General features: G+C 43.2%; 1 protein-coding gene across 1 annotated transcript; it reads left to right on the top strand.

The window, feature by feature from the left end:
- klhl30 (kelch-like family member 30) lies at positions 1 to 25,828 on the top strand. The gene is made up of 8 exons (XM_073040775.1): positions 1 to 163; positions 2,168 to 2,988; positions 9,197 to 9,347; positions 10,070 to 10,156; positions 14,774 to 14,929; positions 16,139 to 16,327; positions 20,508 to 20,653; positions 22,565 to 25,828. Exons 2-8 carry the CDS (start codon positions 2,221 to 2,223, stop codon positions 22,811 to 22,813), a joined length of 1,746 nt encoding a protein of 581 aa, XP_072896876.1. The 5' UTR covers positions 1 to 163; positions 2,168 to 2,220; the 3' UTR covers positions 22,814 to 25,828.
- The last annotated feature ends 1,511 nt before the right edge of the window (positions 25,829 to 27,339 follow it).

Below are 27,339 nucleotides of genomic sequence, written 5' to 3'. Positions count from 1 at the left end.
AGGACCATGACGATGTAAATGAAGACATAATACCCACACAGCACTGACAGCTCAGCTGCAGTCCTGTCAGAGTCCTCTCCGTTGTTTTAAATGAAGCCTACATTCAGCGAAGAATCTGCCAGAAAGCAATTTTAAACTTCCAAGAAGACGTTTCAAGAGCTGGGTAAGTTTGAGTTTGTGCTTGGAGCATACAAGAGTAAAGATCCCTGCTGTTAGGAGAGAGGTCTCAAGGTAAAAAAAAAAGCTCCTTTATAGAGCCAAAGATCTTGGAAAAGTTGGTCAGCCATGCCTGTAGTATACAATGAGTAAATGCTAGGCCATGTTTCCCTCCCACTCTCCTTCAGGACTCTCTTTCTTTTAGCTTCTGTATAGTTTGTTTTGAGTCACATGATTTGAAAGTTGCTCTGGGTTTCACGGGTTGTTTGGGTCATGACTGGCCCTGTTTCAACGACTGCTCTGTCCCGCCATATTTCACCGTCTGTTTTCTGTCATGAATTGCTCTGTTTCAAAGACTATTCTGTCTTGCAGCCTCATCGAGTCACAGGTCATTCTGTGATGGAGGCCCCTCGGTGTTGGATAGGGTCATTTTGTGTCAGTCGTCCTTTCATGTTTCATAGGGTCATTTTGTGTCAGAGGCCCCTCCACATTTCATAGGAGGCTCTGTGCTACAGTCGCCATTCCACATTTTACCGATCACTGCATGGAACAGGGCCACCCACTTTCCCCGTGTTTCCTGGGTCACTCTTGTGATTCCAGTCTCGTGCCTCTCACTGGATGTGTTTGTTTCACAAGCTGTCCCATGTGACAGGCTGCACGACATCTTAGACCCTCAGCATAAGACAGGGTTCCCACTGTCAACAGCCTCCCTGTGTGAGCAGTCATTCCAAGAGACAGAATGCTGTGACTGGGTGCTGCAGATCAAATTGCCGGCATCTCAGTAATCGTATTTCAACTTCACTGAAAGCTTCTTTCCTATCTCCTCACCTTCTAGACTTATAACCGCTTAAGAAATAAAGATACATTTGCATAGCCCCTTTGATTTTCCTTCTAGGAGATCACAAAGTGCTTTGTAACCAGTTCTGTGAGTGTCATGGAGCCAGTCAGCACAGAAACAGGTCCTTCTGCCCACTGTGTCTGGGCCAGCCTTCAAGCTCCCACTTATCCTGCACTCACCGCACTTTATTCTCCCCACATTCCCTTCAACCTCCCCCAGGCCTGATCACTCCCAGAGGGTGAAATCTGACGTGAAACACCAACCCACACTTCCTTGAGACGAGGGATCAAACAGGAGAGCCAGCGAGATGGGCCTCTGCAGGCCGTGATGTGGAACAGCTGATTGGATTTCCAGAGCTGTGAGTCAGCAGACCAGCAGGAGCCTCAGCTGAGTCGCTGTGGAGATCTGGGCGGCACTGTAAGCAGTTTTCACACTGTGGTTGCCATGCAATCTTGATGTCCCAACATCCCAACCTGTGTTGCAGGCAATACAAGGTTCATGCAAGTTATGTCCCTTAAGCACTCTGTAGCCAACGGACACACAGCAACACTGCACAAGGTGTTGGGTTTGGGGTGAATATTGGCCAGGTTTGTGAGGAGGAATTACCAGTTCGGTTTTGATCTGGTTCTGTTGGATGCTCTGAGTCCATTTGAGAGATTCTCAGACAGGCCTTCCCCAAGGTAACCCTTCCTCAGGCCACATACAGCCCCTAATCCCCACCAGCCAGGTCATTCCCTCTTCTCGCTGCTACCATCTGACAAGAGCTACAGAACTCTGAAGTCCCGAACCACTAGGCTCAAGAGCAGCCGCTTTCCTATAGCCATCACGTGTTTGAACTGACCCACACATCCCTAATCCTACCTCAGCATCAGAACTCTACAGACCACCTCTTGCACTACCATGGACTCGTTTCTGATTGTGTTTATCCACTAGTGCACAATGTTTAATCTTTGTGCCTTATGCAGTTTATGTATAATTTATACTTTGTGTGTTGTCTGAATCTACGTGCCCAGGCACTGCTTGTAGCTTGAGTTCATTCTGAGAGGCCATGGGGGAAGCTAATGTCACCTGCCTGGCACTAGGACCCAGCAGCACTACCAACAGCCACTCAACAAGCATCCCCCCAAAGCGGCTAGATACTGTTCACTTACCCACCTTTGTCCTGTTTTGCAGGTAATGGCTGTTGCCAATCAGTAGGAGCCTCCGACTTTCTGCACGATCACACAATGGTTCGGAACGTGGATGACTTTGACTTTTGCCTTCCCACCCATGCCCAGAGCCTCCTGGACGGGTTGAAAAGCATGAGGTCCAACCCAAAGCTCTCGGATGTTACCCTCCTGGTGCGCGGGCACGAGTTCCCTTGCCACCGGAGTGTGCTGGCGCTATGCAGTAGGTACTTCCATGCCATGTTCACGGGGGACTTCGTGGAGAGCATCTCGGCCCGGGTGGAGCTGAAGGAGGTGGACCCTGCGACGATGGAGACCCTGGTCGACTTTGCCTATACAGGGAAGCTGACCATTAACCAGCAGAACGTGGAATCCCTGACCCAGACCTCCAACCTGCTGCAGTTCAGCACAGTGCAGAAGGTGTGCAGCCGCTATCTCCAGCAGCAGATTGACCACACCAACTGCCTGGGCATCTACGAGTTTGGGGAGGTGCACGGATTCCCAGAAGTCATTGCCAAGGCACGCTCCTTCCTCCAGGAGAACTTTGAGGCAGTGTCCCGGAGTGAGGAGTTTCTGCTACTGGGCAGCGAGAGGCTTTTGGCCTACATGGGGGCTGAGTTGCTGCAAGTCCAAGAGGAACAGTGCCTGGTCCAAGCCCTCCTCAGGTGGATCAGGTACAATGAGGCAGAGAGGAGCTGCCTCCTTCCCAAGCTCTTTGAGCTTGTTCACCTTCCATTGCTGTCTGCAGAATATCTGAGAGATCAACTTTTGCCTGACAAACTCATTCAGGCGTGTGACCATTGCAGAAAACAGATCGAGAGATTCAAGGTAGGGGTTAATTGTGTCAAGTGGTCTGGTAATTCATAGATTGAGAGAATATGAGCTCCAAGAGAACGTTTTACATGCAGAATAATTTCCATATTTCTTTACAACATAGAAGGCTCAACTTGCAATACAAATTCATATTATCTAATTTTCCCTATAATCTAACCTCAACTCAAAGTCAACATCAAAGTAAAAGTTATTTTCAAAGTGTGTATATGTTACCATCGTGGGATTCATTTCTTGTACAGGAAAATAAATACAATAGAATTTATGAAAAACTCTATCTAGTAAACAAATACTGACAAACAACTAATGGGTCAAAGAAGACAAATTGCACAAATAAAAAATAATACTGAGAAACTGAGTTGCAGAGTTCTTGAAAGTGAGTCTGTATGTTGTAGAATTAGTTCAGAACTGTGGTGAGTCAGGAGCCTAATGGTTATGGGTAATAACTGTTGCTGTGCCTGGTGGTGTGGGACCAAAGGCTTCTGTACCTCCTACTGGATGGTAGTAGTGGCCAGAGACCATTGCCTGAATATTGGGTGGATCTGCTTTCTTGTGGCAGCGCTCCATGTTGTTGTGTTCAATGTTGGGGAGGTATTTGCCTGTGATGGGCTGGGTTGTATCCATCACCTTCTCTGTTCCTGGCATTGATGATTCCATACCAGGTTATGATTCAGCCAGTCAGGACACTCTCCACTGTGCATCTATGGAAGTCTGTCAAAGTTTTAGATGCCATGCCGCATCTTCGCAAACTTCTAAGGAAGTAGAGGTGCTGCCTTTGTGATGGCACTTACGTGACAGTTCCAGGACACGTCTTCTGATATGATACCAGCAAAAAATTTAAAGCAGAACCCACCACCTACCTGTACACAAAGGGTAATTGAGAGTGGTCAATTTTCCTACCAGTTTGCACTTCTTAGGATGTGGGAGCAAAGTGGAGTACCAGGGATCAGTCAACATGCAAACTCCACACAGAGAGCACCCAAAGTTAGATTTGAACTCACGTAGCTGAAGCTGTGAAGCAGTAGCTCTGCCAACCACAAAAAGTTGCCTCTCCCCCACAGCCTACTATATTCAAGCATACCGCCTACTTTCTGCTTCATTCCTTCCACTCACTATAACTTCCCATTTCTACACAGCCCTTGTGCTCACCATAAATCTTGGCTTCCAGACCTACAGTTTGAAAATTCACACCTATGAGTTCTCAGACTCATCCATGGCCTCCCCCTGCCCTCACAAAACCTCTGTGCTCCTCCATTTCTATCAATATATGGCAATCAGAGACTCTGGAATATTTATCCTAAGTATCTCCACCTTCACCTCTTTTTCGTCTTTAATGTTTCTTTAAACATATCCTTTAACCATATAACCACATAACAATTACAGCACAGAAACAGGCCATCTCGGCCCTTCTAGTCCGTGCCGAACTCTTATTCTCACCTAGTCCCACCAACCTGCACACAGTCCATAACCCTCCATCCTTTCCTGTCCATATACCTATCCAATTTTTTTTTAAATTGACAAAATCGAACCTGCCTCTACCACTTCTACTGGAAGGTCATTCCACACAGCTACCACTCTCTGAGTAAAGAAGTTCCCGCTGGTGTTACCCCTAAACTTTTGCCCCTTAACTCTCAACTCATGTCCTCTTGTTTGAATCTCCCCTACTCTCAATGGAAAAAGCCTATCCACGTCAACTCTATCTATCTCCCTCATAATTTTAAATACCTCTATCAAGTCCCCCCCTCAACCTTCTATGCTCCAAAGAATAAAGACCTAACTTGTTCAACCTTTCTCTGTAACTTAGGTGCTGAAACCCAGGTAACGTTCTAGTAGATCTCCTCTGTACTCTCTCTATTTTGTTGACATCTTTCCTATAATTTGGTGACCAGAACTGTACACAATACTCCAAATTTGGCCTCACCAATGCCTTGTACAATTTTAACATTACATCCCAACTCCTATACTCAATGCTCTGATTTATAAAAGCCAGCATACCAAAAGCTTTCTTCACCACCCTATCCACATGAGATTCCACCTTCAGGGAACTATGCACTATTATTCCTAGATCACTCTGTTCTACTGCATTCCTCAATGCCCTACCATTTACCATGTATGTCCTATTTTGATTAGTCCTACCAAAATGTAGCACCTCACACTTATCAGCATTAAACTCCATCTGCCATCTTTCAGCCCACTCTTCTAACTGGCCTAAATCTCTCTGCAAACTTTGAAAACCTACTGTATTATCCACAACACCACCAATCTTAGTACCATCTGCATGCTTACTAATCCAATTTACCATCCATCATCCAGATCATTAATGTATATGATAAACAACATTGGACCCGGTACAGATCCCTGAGGCACACCACTAGACACCGGCCTCCAACCTGACAAACAGTTATCCACCACTACTCTCTGGCATCTCCCATCCATCTCTCATCTTTGGCCCAATATATATTTGTGGCTGAGCATCTAACTTTGCTTTTGATAGAACTCTTTGGGTGTATGATGAGATTGTGAGCTCTGTGTGAGATACTATCTACACTCAGAGGCCAGTTTATTAGACACTCCTGAACATTTGCTCGGTAATGCAGATATCAGCCAATCATGTGGCAGCAACTCAATGCATAAAATAAAAGCATGCAGACATGGTCGAGAGGTTCAGTTGTTGTCAGGTCAAACACAGGACGGGGAAGAAATGTGATTTAAATGACTTTGACCATGGAATTATTGTTGGTGCCAGACAGGATGGTTTGAATATCTCGGAAACTGCTGATTCCCGGGATTTTCATGCACAACAGTCTCTAGAGTTTACAGAGGATAATACGAAAAAATAAAGCACCCAGTGAGTGGCAGTTCTGAGGGCAAAAATGCCTTGTTAATGAGAGAGGTCAGGGGAGAATGTTCAAATTGGTTGAAGCTGACAGGAATGCACCAGTAACTCAAATAACCACACAGTAAAAAATTGGAGTGCAGAAGAGCATCTATGAATGCACATCACATCAGATCTTGAAGTGGATGGGCAACAGCAGCAGATCACAACCATACACTCAGTGTCCACTTCATCAGGCAGAGGATGAACCTAATAAACTGGCCACTGGGTGTAAATGGGTAATGATTTTGAATGAGTTACAAGTTGGAATCTAAACAAGGTTTAGAACACTTTTGAGATAAGGGATAGCCAGCAGTTAGCCTGAGTGGTAAGCTGTGCAGTCAACTTGAAGGGTTCAGTTTTACATGTGACTAACAGATGCCTGGAATCATTACGGGCTGTAATTCGATCCAGGAATGTCAGTGGTTTATATGCAAAAAACAGATCACTAGAGGTTAATTCTAGGCTGAAATTAAATCAAGCTATCTTCTTGGCAGATCTAGATTGCTTATGTTTTGCTCTGATAGTTCTTGATGTCACACCAGCATGCTGTTTCTTCCAGCAATGACACCCTATGGGTAGTTTCATTGTTGAGTAACTCTATGCTGTTTTGAGTCTCCAGTGTTATTTGAGAAGGATGAAAGAACAGTCTGTGCTATTACTTCACAGCAAATATTGTGTATCAAACTGGAAGTATCTTGAGATCATGAGTGTGTGTATAAAATATGACCTGGCCAGGAAATTATGTGGGCCATTCATTGGATTTATTGCAGAGTGCAGCACAGAATCCACATTCAGTCAGCTCGCAGAAAGCCTTTTAATTCCATGGATCCAATATCAGTCAGCATCAAATTTAAGTGGGATAGTGAATGGTTTAGAATAGCGATATGAAAGCCCTTCAGCCATGTAACTTAAAGTCCCCTTTCTCACCCCCTTCCACCAGACAAATGTTATTTTGGCCAGTTGTGAAAGAGCCCAAATTACCATGACGACACTCCTACCTGCCTCTGATTTCTGTTTCCAAGAACTGTCTGAGACGCCATTAGAATAGGCCATGGAAAGTGATAGGGCAGTAGCTGCATACACCCCAAATAGAGATAGAAAGCCCATTAGTGCCCTCCCATCTTTCTGAGAGTGACTTGCTGCAAGAAAGATTTTGAGGAACCCTGTGGTCTCTTTAATGCATTAATCCAATCCTCCCGATAAAGAAGGGCTTTTGTAATTACCCAAGGACCCAGAGCCAGGTTTATGGGAGGATTAGGTAGAGATTTCATTCTAACATCGGAAGGCCCCAAACGTGCATATCAGTGAAATGTCATTTGCGATATGGCTAAGAGTCCAATTCTATTCCCAGCTAATTGACAAGTTAAAGAATAGAGAAAGGACTAAGCCTTGTTCATGCTCATTAGCCCACCCATGCTCTTTGATATATAACTTCAAATACATAGCTATTTCCCCAGACCCCTTCAGTTTAAAATACAGCTCTACAGGTTGTCTTAACTATTCTTGTGATGGGGAGTTCCACCACTCAGTCATTCATTGGGTAAGTTTCAACAGGATCCTACTCAATTTATTTATATGTGTGAATTCTACAGTGGTTTTCCTTGAGTTTGTTTCCCTCGCTCTGGTTTATCAAGCCCCCCCCCCCCCCAAATCATGAAGACCTCTGTCAAATCATCCAGCCTTGCCTTTGGTAGAGAAAAGTGTCCTAGCTGTGATTAGTCTTCCCTGGTCACCATGAACTCCAGTGGTATCATTCTCGTAAATTTGTTTTGCACCTTCTCCATTGGTTCCATATCCACAACTCATCACAGTACTCGAAGAGTAACGTAATCAAGGATCTTCACTTTTGAACATTATTCTGTTAGCAACCAACCTCATCGTGTTTGGTAACCCTTTCCACTACTTTCGGCAATCTTTGTATCTCTACTCTTAGATCCCTCTTCCCTAACCCCAAATACATTATGTCTACCCATTTTCACTGTTAAAAATCTCCAAGGACATATTCTTTTCTTGGGAAATGCTATCTGCATTAAAAGTCAGTTATGAAAGATTAGGTGAAGTCTTTATTAGATTCAATGCTTCCATTTTAATTGTTTAACTTTTAAGGTATTGTCTAATCATTTGTTTACTAAATTTATTTCATATCCTTAACAAGGTGTGATTTCAAGTTATGCTCTGCTAATATTAAAAAGTGTAATAAAATCTTATTAAAGCAGAGGCAGAAGATGAAATTTGTTGGTGATGGGGACAAATCTCTTCAGTGACTGAGAGCAAAACTCCAAAAGGGTATGTTCTCCCTAATGCCAGGATCAGGGATGTCTCAGATTGGGTATAGAGGTTCTGAAAAAAGAGGAACAATAGGCAGAGGCTGCAGTGTATATTGGTATGACTATATACAGTAGATAGAAATAGGGACAAAGTCCAGCAAAATTAGCTTAAAACTTTAGGCAGAAGATTAAAATCAGGACCATATCTCAGAAACACAGGTAATTAGGTGATAAAGAAGGCATAGGACATGTTTGGCTTCATTGATTGGGGCATAGAATATAAAATCCTGGATATAATATTGCAACTTTATATAACACTGGTAAGACCACATGGACTATTGTGTGGAGTTCTGGTACCACACTACAGGAAGGATAGAGTTGAGTAGGAGAAAGTGTAGAAGAGGCTCACAAGGATGTTTCCTGGATTGGAGAATTTTAGTTATGGGGAGCCATTACATAGGCTGAGTTCATTTTCCCTGGTGTAAAGGATGCTGAGAGGGGACTTGAGGGAGGTATATAAAATTATAAGTGGCAGAAATAGAGAAAATAGTCACAGTAGGGGTATCAAAAACAGGAGCATATAACTTTAAGATGAGAGGAAGAAATTTTAAAGAGATTTGAAGGAAGAGAGTGGTTGATTTCTGGAACTTGCTGTCAGAGGAGCTGGTGGAATCAGGTACAATCACTATGTTTAAGGACATGTAGACAAGCAAGTAGAATAAGAAATGGATCTAATGCAGGCAAATGGGACTCATGTAGAAGGCAGGATAGTCAGGATGGATGTGATGGGCCAAGGAGCCTGTTTCTGTGCAGTACAACTAAAAGTAACTATGACTAACTGTGCCTGTAACCAAAGAAATACTAAGTGGTGCTTGAGATCATCACTGACTGTTTACCAGGAGATCCACAGTAAAGAATGACACTCTGTGCAAATGGGACTCAGACATACTGATACATGGGCTGAGAATTAAAGCAATACAGAGAATGTGGATAGCATTGTTAACAAAATGGAGAGTGCATATGGATGGAATTATCTCTGCTCTTCATCCCTCACTTCTAGGCTGAGTCTAGGCAAAGACATGAACCCAGTCTCAAGAGGTTTCAGGAGGTCTTGGTGGTCATTGGAGGACGGGCATTGGAGGACTCAGATGAAGATGCTGGAGATAATCAGATCTTGTCAAGAAATTGCGGGTTTTACAACAGTAGGACCAGTAAGTGATACAATGATATGGATGTTCTGTGGATGCAAGAGCTGGCAATTTTCTATAATGATTAAGCCTCTAAGCAGGGGGAATCCTTCTCGATACATGCCACAACATGAAAACTAATACAGTGCAATTGCATCTGGTCAGATCTTTATTGCGTGATCGCCAACAATCTGATCATCACCTTTGGTTCAGATATGGCCAGTTTAAGATATGTTGTAAGCCTGTCAATGCCGGATTTTTGACAGGGTCAATCCAGTTGCCCCCATTCTTCTGTCCTGCAACTATGTCACCTTGAAATACATACTCACTTCTCTTTTGAAGTCACTTTTGCAATCTTTTCCATCCTCTCTTTCATTCTAAAGCATTACAGCTTGTTACATAAAAAGGTTTCTCCTCAAGAACCATCCGTGGATTTAACGTTATTTCTGGTAAGAGCCAGATACCAGGTTTAACTTTTTTTTTTACATGAATTTATATTTAGGAGCATTGCTTACACATTGAGAACAGTGTATAATTGTACAGACAGGCTGGAGCCTGCAATCAGTTCTTAGGTCTTCAAGAGCAATGTAGTAGACTCGTTATTAATGAGTGATGCAGTTTGCACATAATCGCACCTACCCGATTTTCCAGCATTGGTGTCTAGATACTGGGAGTGGTTGGGATTTCCAGCAGCCTCGGGTTGAGGGTGGTGATTGTGCGGCTAATCTGTCACTTTGCATCCACAGAGCAATGGTGCATCCTGCCAGACTTCCCAGACCATAACAAGTGGGGATTTGCCATCACAGCTTTGAACAACGATGTTTACATCACAGGTGAGATGCTAAAGACATCCAGCACAAACTTGTGAAAGGAAGGACTTGCCTTTACGCATCACAATTCGCCTCCTCAGAACGTCCCGATAAATTTCACAGTTAATCATACAGATGTTGTATTAAAGACTCCTCTAATAACAGCAGTGAGTGCCACAGACAGCAATAAGCTGAATAAATAACCTATTTGCTTTTATTGATTTTACTCAAAAGGTGGATCCTACAATGGCTCTAGAACTTTGTTTCCTCTTAATGTTCAATTAAAACTTGTTTTAAAATCTCACCTGAAGGTAATGGAAATTGATTTAAAATCTCTGCTTAAAATAACATCTGCAACTCAAACATGATGTTGCATTAGACCATAAAGACAATAAGACATGGGAGCAGAATTAGGCCATTCGGCCCATTGCATCTGCTTCCCCCATTTGATCATGGCTGATTCATTAGCATGGGTCAAAAATAAACAATGATGTTATGACAGAAGAGCACCACAACAACTCAGCATTCAAGTGGATTTGTTGAGACACACTATCCCAATGTTTTGGAACAATCCCCATGGATGTTTAATGTAGGTAGCCTTTCGAAATATTCATGGATACTGCATCTGGGGATGGGGAGTAAGCACAGTGTTCCATTGTGAGTGGGAAGTGCAGATGTCATGGATTTCTGGGGTAAATCACAGCAAGTAAAACTGCCACCTGGTTAATTGCCTCTGCAACCCTCTCTATTACCATCACATCCTTCCAACAGTGTGGTGACCAGGACCATAGTCTAACCAATATCTCATACAATTGCAATATGATGTCCCATTTCTTATGCTAAATGCTTTGGCCTATCAAGCAAGCATACCAAATGCTTGTTACTACACTATCCCTCTGCGTCACCACCTTCAGGGAGTTATGAGCTGGCACCCCAAGGTTTCTTTGTACCTTAACACACCTAAGATTCCTGCCATATACTTTATATATCTGAGCAGAATTTAATTTCCCAAAGTGCCTGGCATTTGTCTGAGTTAAATTCTACCTGCCATTGCTCCACTCAGCTTTCCAATTGATCTATGTCCTGCTCTATCCTTGGACAACCTTCTTCATTATCTTCAACTCCACCAATTTTTGTGTTGTCTGCAAACTTAGGAATCATACCTTGCTGCATTCACATCCAAGTCAACTGTATGTATTACAAACAACAAAGGTCACAACACCGACTCCAGTGTTACAAATTACCAGACTGATAGACATCCATCCACAATTCCTCTTGGCCCCCTATCAACTTTCCAATTTTGGATCGAGTTCAGCAGCATGTGTTGGATCACTCATGCTGTAACATTCTGCACTAACCTACTATCTACTGCCCTGTCTCCTTGCCTGCCTTCTCAAAAAAACCATCAGTTGTGTGTGTTGTTCTCTCCCCTGCACAGAACTGCACTGACTTCCAAACCAGTCCCTGTCTGTCCATGTAAACATAAATGCTGCCCCTCAGAATCTTCTGTGACAACTTCCCTACCATTGATGGAAGAGGCTTAGCAACCTGTAGCTTCCAGGCTTGTTCCTACTTCTGCTTTTGATCAAGGGAACAATATTGGCTTTCTGGTACGTCACCAGATGTAAAAATCTTTCTAAGAACTCAAGGAAGCTCTTCCATTGCATTCCTTATCATCTGAGATAGATCCCATCTGCCCCTGGGTGTTTATCCATCTTAATGTGTCAGCACTTCCTCCCTTCTGATAGAGATATCCACCAGAATATCGACATGTTCACCCATGATATAACTCCCAAAGCAGCAGTGCTTTGCATTATTACTTGGGAAATGTACTATGGGACTTGCAGGGAAATGTACTATGGACATGTGGTCGATGTTTAGGGATATCTTGCAGGATGTTAGGGATAAATTTGTCCCGGTGAGGAAGATAAAGAATGGTAGGGTGAAGGAACCATGGGTGACAAGTGAAGTGGAAAATCTAGTCAGGTGGAAGAAGGCAGCATACATGAGGTTTAGGAAGCAAGGATCAGATGGGTCTATTGAGGAATATAGGGTAGCAAGAAAGGAGCTTAAGAAGGGGCTGAGAAGAGCAAGATGGGGTCATGAGAAGGCCTTGGTGAGTAGGGTAAAGGAAAATCCTAAGGCATTCTTCAATTATGTGAAGAACAAAAGGATGACAGGAGTAAAGGTAGGACCGATTAGAGATAAAAGTGGGAAGATGTTCCTGGAGGCTGTGGAAGTGAGTGAGGTCCTCAATGAATACTTCCCTTCGGTATTCACCAATGAGAGGGAACTTGATGACTGTGAGGACAATATGAGTGAGGTTGATGTTCTGGAATATGTTGATATTAAGGGAGAGGAGGTGTTGGAGTTGTTAAAATACATTAGGACGGATAAGTCCCCGTAGCCTGACGGAATATTCCCCAGGCTGCTCCATGAGGTGAGGGAAGAGATTGCTGAGCCTCTGGCTAGGATCCTTATGTCCTCGTTGTCCATAGGAATGGTACTGGAGGATTGGAGGGAGGCGAATGTTGTCCCCTTGTTCAAAAAAGGTAGTAGGGATAGTCCGGGTAATTATAGACTAGTGAGCCTTACGTCTGTGGTGGGAAAGCTGTTGGAAAAGATTCTTAGAGATAGGATCTATGGGCATTTAGAGAATCATGGTCTGATCAGGGACAGTCAGCATGGTTTTGTGAAGGGCAGATAGTGCCTAACAAGCCTGATAGAGTTCTTTGAGGAGGTGACCAGGCATATAGATGAGGGTAGTGCAGTGGATGTGATCTACATGGATTTTAGTAAGGCATTTGACAAGGTTCTACACGGTAGGCTTATTCAGAAAGTCAGAGGGCATGGGATCCAGGGAAGTTTGGCCAGGTGGATTCAAAATTGGCTTGCCTGCAGAAGGCAGAGAGTTGTGGTGGAAGGAGTACATTCAGATTGGAGGGTTGTGACTAGTGGTGTCCCACAAGGATCTGTTCTGGGACCTCTACTTTTCGTGATTTTTATTAACGACTTGGATGTGGGGGTAGAAGGGTGGGTTGGCAAGTTTGCAGACGACACAAAGGTTGGTGGTGTTGTAAATAGTGTAGAAGATTGTTGAAGATTGCAGAGAGACATTGATAGATAGATAGATAGATACTTTATTCATCCCCATGGGGAAATTCAACTTTTTTCCAATGTCCCATACACTTGTTGTAGCAAAACTAATTACATACAATACTTAACTCAGTAAAAAATATGATATGCATCTAAATCACTATCTCAAAAAGCATTAATAATAGCTTTTAAAAAGTTCTTAAGTCCTGGCGGTAGAATTGTAAAGCCTAATGGCATTGGGGAGTATTGACCTCTTCATCCTGTCTGAGGATGCAGAATAGGATGCAGAAGTGGGCTGAGCCATGGCAGATGGAGTTCAACCTGGAGAAGTGTGAGGTGGTACACTTTGGAAGGACAAACTCCAAGGCAGAGTACAAAGTAAATGGCAGGATACTTGGTTGTGTGAGGAGCAGAGGGATCTGGGGGTACATGTCTACAGATCCCTGAAAGTTGCCTCATAGGTAGATAGGGTAGTTAAGAAAGCTTATGGGGTGTTAGCGTTCATAAGTCGAGGGATAGAGTTTAAGAGATGCGATGTAATGATGCAGCTCTATAAAACTCTAGTTAGGCCACACTTGGAGTACTGCGTCCAGTTCTGGTTGCCTCATTATAGGAAGGATGTGGAAGCATTGGAAAAGGTACAGAGGAGATTTACCAGGATGCTGCCTGGTTTAGAGGGTATGGATTATGATCAGAGATTAAGGGAGCTAGGGCTTTACTCTTTGGAGAGAAGGAGGATGAGAGGAGACATGATAGAGGTGTACAAGATATTAAGAGGAATAGACAGAGTGGACAGCCAGCGCCTCTTCCCCAGGGCACCACTGCTCAGTACAAGAGGACACGGCTTTAAGTTAAGGGGAGGGAAGTTCAAGGGGGATATTAGAGGAAGGTTTTTCACTCAGAGAGTGGTTGGTGCATGGAATGCACTGCCTGAGTCAGTGGTGGAGGCAGACACACTAGTGAAGTTTAAGAGACTACTAGACAAGTATATGGAGGAATTTAAGTTGGGGGGTTATATGTGAAGCGGGGTTTGAGGGTCGGCACAGCGTTGTGGGCCGAAGGGCCTGTAATGTGCTGTACTATTCTATGTTCTTAAATGAAGAGATATGGTTGTGAGACAGTATGCACTCTCAGATTAATAATATTTTAAAGGCACTGAATTACGTAGCAACCCAAGATTAGGAAGCACAGATTATAGGTTCTCTTACCTCCGTCCTTTTCTTCAGGCTCCCCACTCTTCCCCTACTTAGCATCGCACCTACCAATTGCAATCACATTTCCTAATTATCACCTTGTCTTAGTTCTGACCCACAGTTATGCTCGGCTGCATAACCAGCCTTCAATTCTAGTATCCAACTAGATTAAGGCCTTTGTCTAATCCCAATTTGTTTATCGACTCTGAAATTTTACAATGAAGCAAGAAATCTGTGATTTTTTTCAAAATCATAACTTAAACTCCTGCAAAGATTAAAGGGCAAAAAAAGAGATTTTTGAAGACTTATCCAAAGTTCAGCTGACAAACAATTCTACGTTTTGCCCTTACAGGAGGCTCGAGAGGCAGCAGGACAGATACTTGGTCGACAACCCAGGCCTGGAAATTCGACTCCAAAGAAGGGGTTTGGAAACCAATTGCTCCAATGTTAAAACCCAGAACCAACCACACAACAGCAGCACTAAATGGAGAAATCTATGCCATTGGAGGTAGTGTGGCAGAAGCAAAAAAAAAGATGATGGAAATTGGCCAATCTGGTTTACTCTGTACTGATATTCTAGTTAGGTCCTCCTGGAATACAAATCAATTTTGCACGCAGATCTGTTTATTGTGCACGAAAGTGGTGATGTTTTAACTCAAAGCATCCTGTTTCGTCCACGAGACTCTAACTTCTACAGCTGCCTGCGGTAGCTCGTCTATGAGAAAAGAAAGCTTATTGGAGTTTTACAGATACTGTGATTGTGTGCGTAACCATGGAAATAAGAGATTGTCAGTTTGAATCAACTGAGCTCAATGTCACTGAACCACACAAACCACTCTTTGACTAACTTATCAACCTGTTACCCTTAAGAATTCAGATGTGCACCCCTCTATTCCTCTACTCGTCCCAGTATGTTTCCATTTATTGCACATTCACAATAGTCAGCGCAAGACTGTAATTTGTGATCCAAGTACGTACCAATCATTGACCCAGTTACACTAATCCTATATTAACCCCATTTTTATCTCCCCATATTCTCATCAACTCTCCCAAGATTTTACTACTCGTAAGCTTAAAGGGGTAAGTTACGGTGATCATTTAACATACTAACCCACATGTTTTTGGAATGTGGAAGCAAATGAGGGAGCTGAAGGAAACCTACACGGTCTTGGCAAGAATGTTCGAAGCACACACAGACAGAACTCATGGTCATGGTTGAACCTGCCTCTCCGGAGCAGGAAAGCAGCAGCTCTACCAGCTGCTTCACTCTGCCATTCTTTGTGGCACCTCCACAATGTTCTTTCAGTACATAATCCTCTTCAGGATATCACTACTATCTAATGTGTTTTCCCCAGAATGTACAGAATTCCCACTGGAATTGGATGTTCCAAATGCTATTCTGTTTTCTTTAAAAGAATTCTGGAGTTTAGGCAGAAAATAGTTCTTGCAGGAAAACTTTTTTTCCCCCTGGATAGTTCTGAGTGCAGTGAGGATTTCCTCTTGTGTTGCCTGTAGTTTTCATATAGAAAACAATAACACAGCTAATTAAATGCGGTATCGCCCGGGGATTATTTTCTCACTGATTCTTCCTGCATCCGTAGAGATACAAGATAAGAAATGACTGTGTTTGAGAGGGATATAATGTCTCTATTACAGCGGAAGGAAAATGAATTCATACCATCCTGTGTAGTGAAGTTTGGTACCTTCTGAATTGCAGGAACCACACTGGATGTTGTGGAGGTGGAACGCTACGATTCCTACACCGACAGCTGGACTCTGATTGGTCCAACAGTGAAGTACGTTACTAACTTCACAGCTACAGGTTGTGGGGGAAAGCTCTACGTGATTGGCTCATGTGCAGCCAAGTACAATGTCCTCACGCTACAGTGTTACAATCCTGTCATAGGTAGGTGCCAGTGTGATTCATGGGAAACTGAAGTGAATGTACTGCATTTGATGGATGCCTTTAATTGTTATTTCCTAATAAATGCCTTGCTATATTTAATTTTATGACCTGTACTCCATTCCCAGTCCATTCTCTTCCCTCATTTCTTTGGTCAATGGGCTGAATAGCTTCCTGATCATAATGAATATATACAGTATACGTACATATACTAGCCTCTTTAGTTCTTTTCCCTTTTGCTCCTATTCCACTTCTTTCAGCTTTTTTTTCTCTCTCTCACCTCCTTTCTTATTAATTTTGGCAACTGGTTGCTTTTCTCCACACATGAACCCTCTTCAACTGCCAATGCCTCACAGACATATTATTTCTCATTACTTCTGCCACCTCCCCCACTGTCTTGGAGATGGACTCTTTCTCAAGAGGAATGCTCCATGGATTTGTCTGAAATTAAAGCAAGAAATCGGAGAGTCATGGTGTCACCAGGGCAACCAGTTCTCCGGTAAATAATGGGAGAGGTGGCCTTATTTTGAGAGTTGTTTGACAGCAGCAAAGCTGAATTTGTACAGAGTAGATGATGCATGAGAGGGGAATGCCAGAGGCTAATCCTAAATTTATTCTTTTAAACGTGATTCCACGCCAACATTCCACCACCATGCTCTGCAGACCTATTGACAAATTCTAACAAAATGCTTTCAAGTCATCTTGAAGCAAATGTATTCTGCCCAATCCAAACTTTAAATCTGGTGACAACTCAATTTCACTGAGACCAAAAGACTGTCCTTTCCTTTTAACTTATATGTGTCACGGTCTTTTAGCATTCAATGTGTTGAAGTAATTGAGTACATGGCATAGGATGTGAATGCAGAAACAGACCCATTTTGCCTCTTGAGGACTCTAAGACAATTTAGTTAATGGGTTATGTACCTCATCACATTTATTTGTGTCCAAATTTCTATTGGTCTCAGGCAGATCCCATCCATCCATCCTCCATCCTCTTTGACTTTCTACCATCAGGCAGGAGACCCTGACGCATAAACACAGGAACAGTCAGGATGGGAAACAACTTTTTCCCTCGGGCCATTAGGCTTCTGAACTCCCTGCTGCATCGCATTCGAAGTGTCACTGCTTAATCTGTTCCGTACCTTACAATACTTAATATTAATGCACTTTAGTTTTTTCTTTATGCGTGACTCAGCTGTAGATTTTATTCTTGCCTTCATAAGTTATTGTGTGTTACGTGTACCACTGTGCTTTACACCCGGGTTTGGAGAAATGTTTCATTTCTATATACATTATATGGTTATATATATTATATACACGTATATAGTTAAATGACAATAAACTTGACTTGATATTCTTAATGATTGAGTCAAGTTTAAGGGTAATAAATTGCAAAGATTTGCAGCTCTTAGATAACTGTATTTCCTTTCATATCAATCTCTCTACAGAAATTATAATCTGTCAACAGGAGATTGTGCCTGAGCGTTAAGCCTGTCCATTTTAGATAGTTCACTGGGATGGCTTCACAAGATAGGTTAATCCCACTCAGAATTTCCACAGAGGATAGCTTTTGCATTCTGCTGAACCTTGGTTGTTCGTCTATCTTTTCTGTAAAGTGATCAAAATTATTTCAAGTGCAGGGTCAGGCAATGGCAGTAAAGCAAATATTTATTGCTCATCCCCAAATGGTCTTGAGAAGGTGGTGGTAATCCACCATCTTGACACTCTAATGTAGTGGTCACCAACCTTTTTAAACCCAAGATCCACTACCTCGGCCTTACTGAAAGGCGAGATCGACTCCAATTTGATTAGTCACACGCATGCGCACTGGGGCAGAAAAGACCGGAAGTAAAACCCCGCAACCCGTAAGTAGAAATAATGCATAAGCACCAGGGGTACCTACCCTTTTTTGCACCATAGACCAGTTTAATATTGACAATATTCTTGCGGACTGGCTGACGGGGGTGGGGGGGCGGGTGTGTTCAACACGACCTTTGTGGCTCTTGGCACTTAGCTGCTGTCCCGCCCTGCTCATGTTTTTTTCCGCGGAAAAAACTCATCGGGTTCGTCTTTAAGTGCAGAGTGCTTGGACTCAAGGTACTGAAGCAGTTTTGAGGGCTTCATTGCCGCATTAGACAGCCTCCAGGCCCGAACTCCATCCTCTGCCCGTCCGCCGCCAGGTGCGGCTGGTCGTGGGTGGGGTGAGAGGACAAGGTCAGGGCCAGAAGTCCCCGTGCCAGGGCCGCGGCGGTTGCAGTCCGGACAGAGCAACCGACTGAGCGAGGAGAGCGAGAGGCCCACGCCCGCCCCCCATGTAGGATCTATCGGCCGACAAAAGTTTGTTTCAGCAGGTCACAGCGAGGTAGCTGCTCTGATACTTACGAAACCGTGAGCCCAAATTAGGTTGTCTACGAATATTTTAGCACCGGATTCCCCACAAACATTCGGTGTGCTAAACAGGTTCAGAGGCGCCGCCCATTTGTCCGCACTCCAGCCCTGTAGCATCAGCACTACCCGTCGGCCGTGCATTTAGGCGACTGATGACCTCGCGTGGGTTCAAGTTCAACAGTGGCTGAGACAGGGAACGAGGAAAGGTGCAACTGACTCATATCATTTCCTCGCGGCCTGGTGGTTGGGGACCACTGAAGCACACTGTGCAGTGCGGGGGACCTACGCGCATGCGCACTGGGCAGAAAGAATGGAACAAAAACCCCGCAACCCAGAAATAATCTCTCAACAGTATTTGTGTATTTATTTTTCTTTTTTTTGGGGATCTACTGGGAAAGTCTCAAAAATCGACCAGTCGATCGAGATCGGCGTGTTGGCGACCACTAATATAACGCATATAGAGTAGAAACTTTCACTGTGCTTTGGACTGGAATGTTTTTCAGGGGTTTTTTTCTACAGACAAGAAAAGAATGATTTTTATTCATAATTTGGTGAACTGTGTGAAATGGAGTTAACTTGTTGTAGGTAGTATCAAATAAATGGCTGACCTTGCTCTTCTAGTTGGTGGAGGCCTTGATTCCGTGATTCTTATGCAAGAAGCCGTAGCGTGCTGCTGCAGTGCATTTTGTCGGCAGTACGCAGTGTGCCTGTGCTGTGTTAGTAGTGGGTGGGGTGAATGGTAAAGTGGTGAAGGGTTGCCCCTTACGTGGCTTGACTGTCACAGGAGTTATATTCATTCCGTGAAACTGAGATATATCAGTATGTTCCTGACATAATTTGTAGATGGTTGGAAGTCTTTAAAGTCAAGTCAAGTTTATTGTCATTTAACAATACATATGTATACCGCCAAATGAGACAACATTTCTCTGGACCAGGGTGTAAAGCACAGTAGCACACATAACAACTTAGGAAAGTAAGAATTAAATCTACAAATGAACTACGCGTAGATAAACCAAGTAAAGTGCATAAATTAAATATTGTAGGGTACGGTACAAATTATGCGGTGATACTTTGAATGCGATGCGTAAGGGAGTTCAGAGGCCTAATGGCCCGATGGAAGAAGCTTTTTCCCATCTTGACCACCTTGTCTTTATGCATTGGAGTTTCCTGTCTGGTGGTAGAATGAAGGTGGGGGGGTCAACCACTCATCACCGAATATCTGGCCTCTGAGTTATTTTCTGTAGCTGGCCTGCTTGCTTTTGGTTTCTAGGGGCCACCTCCATCAACAGGCTGTGGATGGCTGAAGATTTGGTCAAGATCATGTCATTGATTGTCAGGGGAAGTTGGCTAGAGTCTCTCGTGTTGGAGGCAATATTTGCCTCACTTACGTATTTTATATGTTACTTGTCACTTATCGGCCAAACATTAATGCTGCCTGTACGAATTGGCTACTCTGGGAACTTCAAATAGAGATAAGCACTGAAATCAGCAGTAATTATCCCATGAATAATTTTATGAATACAGGGAAAGCTACTGTAGACCATAATACCAGTCTCGGCAAATCTCTACATTAATAGAGCAGATTATCTTTTGATGGCAACACCCAGTAATGAAGAATGGCTTGATTAGACTTCAGTGTTGTTAAGCCATTGGCAAGCCATCTACCAGCAGAAGTTAAGAGCTTGCTCCCATAATCACAATCCCTTCAGCTTCCTTGTGTTCCTTGCAACAACAGTGTTCAGATCTTAAAGCCATTGTAATTAAAAACGTTGTGTGTTTCATTTTGCTGCTGCAGATAACTGGAGTGTCATTGCGTCACCCTTCATTCCAAAGTACCTCTCATCCCCTCGATGTGTGGCGGTAGATGGAGTGATTTATTTAATTGGAGACAACACAAAGAAAGTCTATGCATATGACCCTGAGGCCAATATGTGGCAGAAAGTAAGGATAATCTCCTTCTCCTTTTTCCTTTTATCCCGTCTCTCCTGTTTCTCCTTTCATTCTCATGCTTCACTTTGTCCTTCTTCCTTCCCCCTCCCCTCGCCATGTTCTGGGTTTTGTGGGCTCTGAGATGACTGATGAGGTTAATGTGGGAACCACAAGCTCTTCCACAGATAGGGAAGAAGGTGCCTGACGTTGACTCTGAAATGGTGCACTCATTCTAGTCTTTGTGCTCCTAACTCGGAGTTCTCATTACCACCACCATCACAAATGTTCTCCTTTGGCCATTCTTGGGCCTGAGATTCTTAGGCATCAGGGAAGATGCTGCATCTTTTGAATTTTTTTTCACTGAGCAACTCTTCCCATGACAGAATTCAGAATCGAGTGCTTGTTTTGAGAATCTGGTGTCAGGCAGGTCAATTGAACTTGGGGCCTTGGCCTGGGAGAAGACTGATTTTAGTTTGTTGATGTTTCTATTGAATTTGGAAGATTTTGCCGAGGCAGCGTTAGTAATATTTTTCCCATGCCTTGAGGTAGTGCAAGGGAGTCCTTGGAAAACTAAGCCATCACGGACATTTACACTACACACTGCATCTGCAAAGGAAACAGCATTATGAAGGACCCCATGCACCCCTCATACAATCTCTTCTCCCTCCTGCCGTCTGGGAAAAGGCTCTGAAGCATTCGGGCTCTTACGACCAGACTATATAACAGTTTCTTCCCTCAAGCTATCAGACTCCTCAATACCTGAAGCCTGGACTGACACCTTGCCCTACTGTCCTGTTTATTATTTATTGTAATGCCGGTACTGTTTTTGTGCACTTTATGCAGTCCAGTGTAGGTCTGTAGTCCAGTGTAGCTTTCTCTGTGTTTTTTTATTACGTAGGTCAGTCTAGTTTTTTGTACTGTGTCATGTAAACCATGGTCCTGAAAATCGTTGTCTCATTTTTACTATGCACTGTACCAGCAGTTATGGTCGAAATGACAATAAAAGTTGACTTGACTTGACTTGAAAGTAGGGCTTACTGTGGCCTGGTAGGTGGCAGAAAGACATTGGGGGAGATACGCAGGATACACAGCATCTAACTGGCACAGTATTAATGTGGCTGGTCCAGTGGAGTTTCTATTTAGTGAATATGTACATAGACAATTCAAAGCAATATGCAGGAAACATACAGTTCGGAAAGGTGTAGACACAAGGGACTACACTGGAGTTTAGAAGAATGGGGGTGGGGGGGGGGGAATCTCATTGAAACCCACCAAACATTGAAAGGCCTAGACAGACTGAATATGCAGAGCATGTTTCTAATAGTGGGAGAGTTTAGGGCCAGAGAGCTCAGCTTCAAAACACAAGGACATCTCCTTACAACAGATGATGACTTTCTTTAGTCAGAGCATGGTGAATCTGTTTGATTCATTGCCAGAGACGGTTGTAGAAGCCAAGTCACTGGGTAGATTTAAAGTGAGGTTGATAGGTTCTTGATTAGTCAGGGTGTCAAAGGTCACAGGGGGAAGGCAGGAGAATGAGGTTGAGAGGGAAAATAGATCACAGTGTTCAAATGGTGGAGCAGATGCAAATTCTGCTTCCATGTCTTCTGCTGGAATCTGGAGCATCACACAAAGCACTGGAGAAACTCAGGTCCGGCATCATCTATGGAGAGTCAACACTTCAAATGAGAGATAGCCATGAGGGTGCCCACTCCTATTTGTCCCCCTCCTATCACCTGTCAGTCCTTGATCCACCCCTTCTTTCCATCTTTTTTGTACTGCTGAGTTTGTCCTGTGCTTTATGTATTTGAAAAGGTATTTGAGGCTCAGGTGCGGAATGATCAAACACATCATACTGTGACATAACCCCTGTAGACACAGACTATGTGCATGATCCATTGTTCTTTTTCATTCCTCTTTCAGGTCCAGCTGCTCCATAAGTTACATGAAAATGGTGGTATGGTGGCGATTGCTGGGAAGATCTATGTCACTGGTGGCCACTGGACGGGAATGGAAGGGGACTACAGTGTGGAGCTGGAGGTGTATGATTGTGCTAAGGATGTGTGGACTATTGATAGCTTCCTGCCACGCCTCTGGTTTTATCACGGGTCCTGCTCCATTTTCATTGATACATCCAGGTGGACTGAGCTCTTTCCAGACAACAGCTTCTAGGAAGTACTTACACCGCCTGCGATCTACCTGACTTCACAGTGTGCACAGCACAGCTCACAAAATGAACAGCAGTATTGAGTGCACGGTTACAATGGGATTCTATATGGTGCACACATTCACTTTTGGCAGATTTAGTCCGAAAACTTTTTTGGAGGCCCAGAATTCAGTGAAGGGAATAGTCTATGACTTCAGGTATCACCTGACAATTGTCTCGCATATTTATCATCTCACATGTGATTTAACCAAACAAGCTTCACTTATTAACACAACACACACAAAATGTTGGTGGAACGCAGCAGGCCAGGCAGCATCTATAGGGAGAAGCACTGTCGACATTTTGTGTGCATTCCACCAGCATTTTGTGTGTGCTGCTTGAATTTCCAGTATCTGCAGATGTCCTCGTGTTTGCATTTTTAAATTCACTTATTAACTGTGGTTCCTGTGTTCAAGTAACAAATAAATTAAGATTTAATATTAATGGCTCTTTACATCTTGAAACAAACCTCGGTATTAGTTGGTAAAGATGTAACCCATTTACTTTTTAGCAAAGTTTGAAGTAAATTTTATTATCGAAGTACCTATATGTCACCATATACAACCTTAATTTTCCTGTGGGCATACTCAACAAATCTATAGAATAGTAACTATAACAGGATCAATGATTCCAGAAGGCAGAAGACTACAAACTGTGCAAACACAAATATAAGTAACTAGCAATGAATAATGAGAACATGAGATAAAGGGTCCTTCAAAGTGAGACTATTGGTTGTTGGAACATTTCAATGATGGTGTGAGTGAAGTTGAGTGCAGTTACCCCTTTTGTTCAAGAGCCTGGTGGTTAAGGGATAGTAACTGTTCTTGAACCTGGTGATGTGAGTCCTGAGGCCCTTGTATCTTCTACCTGATGGCAGCAGCGAGAAGGGAGCATGGCCCGGGTGGTGGGGTTAGATGCTGCTTTCATAGATAGCGTTTCAGTGGTTGGCTGGCATTACCTGTGATGTACAGGGCTGAATCCACTACTTGTTGTAGGACTTTCCATCACACTAACAAGGAAAATAACCTAATCCTCAGCAAAGGTACATAATCTCACAAGTACTTCCATCTTCAAGCAGAAATGATAAGCACGTAACTGGTACCACTGCCCACCACCTAAACCTTTCCATCTCTCCCAGCGTCTGAAAATAAACGAATTAAAGACTTACAACCACATAAAAATAGTTTGATTACTAATCTTTAAAAATTGAATCAATTGTGGTGAAACAGTACAAAAGTTATTTGAGGGAATGGAGGCCAAGTGAGCAGAGGAGGGATAAAAGCTTTCCTATATTTAGTTAGGTATAGGGATGGGGTGAAAGACGTTGGATGGGGAGAGTGGCACCTGTTACTCTCTTGTCATTCAAGAGTCATTGGAAATATTTTTGTCTTTACAGTCACCTTACACTGAAAACCAGCACCATCTCCTGACTGGAAATAGAACTGCAGAAATAAAAATAAAATTAATTTAAGGCTTCAGGAATATCATCCAAATTTCAAAATATTCCTGAAGGTGGCAACACAAGTAAATATGGTAACAAAGAAGGCATGTGAGAAGCTAGCTTTCATTTGGTGGCATATAGATATTGGTGTAGGGAAGTTATAGTACAAATTTATCAACATTGGTATGCTACATGTAGAATATTGTGTATAGTTTTGGTAGCAACATTATTGAAAAGTCCTAAAGAAAGATCTCTCCCCCGAAACATCGAATGTTTATTCACTTCCATGGATGCTGTCTGATTTGTTTGAGATCCCCCAGCATTTTGTGAGCTTTGCTTTGGATTTTCAGCATCTGCGGACTTTTGTGTGTTTTTTATAGAAAGGAGCTGATTGCTCTGGAGAGGATCCAGAAGAGATTTGCCAGGACTTCACCTGGGACGAACGGTATCAATGACAAAGAATGGATAGGCTGGGTTTAATCACCTTGAAATAGAGAAGGCTGAAGGTAGACCTGATAGTGCTGCACAAAATTAAGAAGGGCAGACGACAGTGAACATTTTCCCATAGCACAGACGTCCATAACAAGAGGGTATAGATTTACATAAAGCAGTAAAAGGTTTTGAAGGGGATTTAAGGAACAACTTTTTCACCCAGAAGGTATTTGGAATGTGGAGTGCACTGCCTGAGAGGGTGGTGGAGGCAAAGACTCTGACAACATTTAAGAATGATCTAGAATGGCTCTTGGATTGCCAATGCATAGAAAGTTACAGATGAAGTGCTGGCAAAGGAGGATTCGTAGAGATGGTGGTTGATTGGCAACATTGATATGCTGGGTTAAAGGTCCTGCTTCAGTGCTATATAACTCAATGACTCTAAATTCACTTAACTTACTGTCATATACTATACCATATCTTCCCTCTTAAATTTTGGTCATCCATTGCCACTTACAAAAAATGATCCCAATCTTCACCAAAATTCCAGTCACATTACTGCCCACTTCCTTTAATCTATTCATACCTTGATCCCCTTCAGTTGGTCACAGATGGATCACTTTTCCTATGAGGTATGTATTTGTCCAAGTAATACTTTGTACTGAGAAAATGTGAAAGCTTTCTTTAAATGTTTGCAGTTGGTTACCTTTTCTTAAAATTCTACCAAGATAAGGCTCCCAAAAACCTCTTCAACTAGCTGGTTTTGAATGCATTGATGAAGCAATCTGAAAGGTGGTGGAGGTGCAAGAAACTGCAGGTGCTGGAATCTTGAGGTAAAAACAAATCGTTGGAGGAACTCAGTGGGTCAAGCACCCTGATGAAGGGTCATGACCCAAAATGACCTCCGTTCCTTTGCTTTCACAGCAGCTGCTCGACCCACTGCATCCCTCCAGCTGTTCATTTTGTTGTTAGATACTTTTTTTTGATGATAAAGAAATGGTGTCTTTGTATTGCAAGAACTAAATATAATCAGATGCATAATTTTGCTTTGTTTTTTCATTGAAAGCTATGAGCTTTTAGAAATATGCAAATAAATTATGAAAACCAATGTTGCTTTTCACCTTGGTCTTGAAATGAAAATCTTCCCTAGCAAACCAACCCACAAATAGTTAGGTTCCCCTCATGTTCAGGTGTAACCCATTCCTTTTATAGAGTTCATACATTCCCCAGAAGAAATCTGAGTGATCCACAAATCTGAAACCCTGCCCCTTGCCACTTTACCCACACATTCATCTGCCAAACCATCCTACTGTTATTCTCAATGGTATCTGAGCATGGAGCAGGCAGCAATCCAGAGATTCCTACCTTTGAGGTCCTGCTTTATTCTCTCTCCAGGACCTCATCCCTCTTCCTAGATACATCATTGGTACCAATATGTACCACATCTTTTGGCTGCTCAACCTCTCCTTTAAGAATGCTGTGGACTTGATCCGAGACATCCCTGACCCTGCCACCTGGCAGGCAACAGAGGTCTTTTTCATGTCTGCAGAATCTCCTGTCTGTTCCCCTAACTACTGAAAGCCTTATCACCACATTCTCCTCTTCTCCCCCTTCATTTCTGAACCATGGGGCCAAATTCCATGCCAGAGACCTGGTCAGTGCACCTTTCTCCTGCTGGTTTGTTTTCCCTCCCAAGTGTATCCAAAGCAGTATGTTTTTCATTGGGGAACACCAAACTCACTATCAGCCTATACCCTTTCTCTTTCCAGACAGTCACCCAGATATCTACCTTCTGCAACTTAGGTGTGAGTTACCTCCCTGTAGCTCTTATCTATCATCGTCCTTAAGGTCATCTAGCTCTAGTTTGATAACGGATGCACTTCTCACAGACGTAGCAGTCAGGGAGACTGGAGGTCTCACAGATCTCGCCCACTTTGCATGAGGAGCACGCCACTGACCTGGGATCAACTCTTCAGCTAGGCGTTTGTAACAAAAGGAAGAGAAATTTGACAGAAACCTCAACCTGGCCTCTGCCACTCGTCGCCAAATTCCCTCAAGCCAAATCCTCAGTTCCTCAGTCTAACTCTGTCCGCTCCCACAGTGGCTGTTCTGCTAAACCTAACTTCCTTTCATTGGCACTTGCCCGGTGCTTAATAACTCAGACAATCTCAAGCACCGCAGTAGGCCCTGCTTGTTTCCATTGACTCACCGCGGTCCCTGCAAGTAAAATACTTCAACATTCCTTGATGGATTCAACATGCTTTGAACGTCCAACTTGCTTTCTCTTCTCTATTTCTTGCCTTACTCTAGCAGAACTGCTGAGTTGCTGAACAGGTGCAGCTTTTCATCATATCCTCATCCAAGTACCCACTTCCCATTTTGGAATGGTGTTAGCAGCTGCTGGGAGAGGATTGAACTGCTATCCCGGTAGGAGTCAGTGGATGTGGACTATCCGAAGCGCAACCCCACTTTGGTCCCTGGTCATCAAAAGGCCAATTCTTGCATTCCTGTTGGATCAGCATCAATTCAATGTAAACAAGACATAAAAAAAGGTGAAAACAGCACCAGAAAGGGGAGATTTTTTTGTGTGCAGCACCCAAGGGAATCATCAAATATTCC

Source organism: Hemitrygon akajei, chromosome 3 (assembly GCF_048418815.1).
Source record: "Hemitrygon akajei chromosome 3, sHemAka1.3, whole genome shotgun sequence".
Taxonomy (NCBI): domain Eukaryota; kingdom Metazoa; phylum Chordata; class Chondrichthyes; order Myliobatiformes; family Dasyatidae; genus Hemitrygon; species Hemitrygon akajei.
The sequence above is the reverse complement of the archived record's forward strand: the minus strand, read 5'-3'. Positions and strand labels throughout refer to the sequence as shown.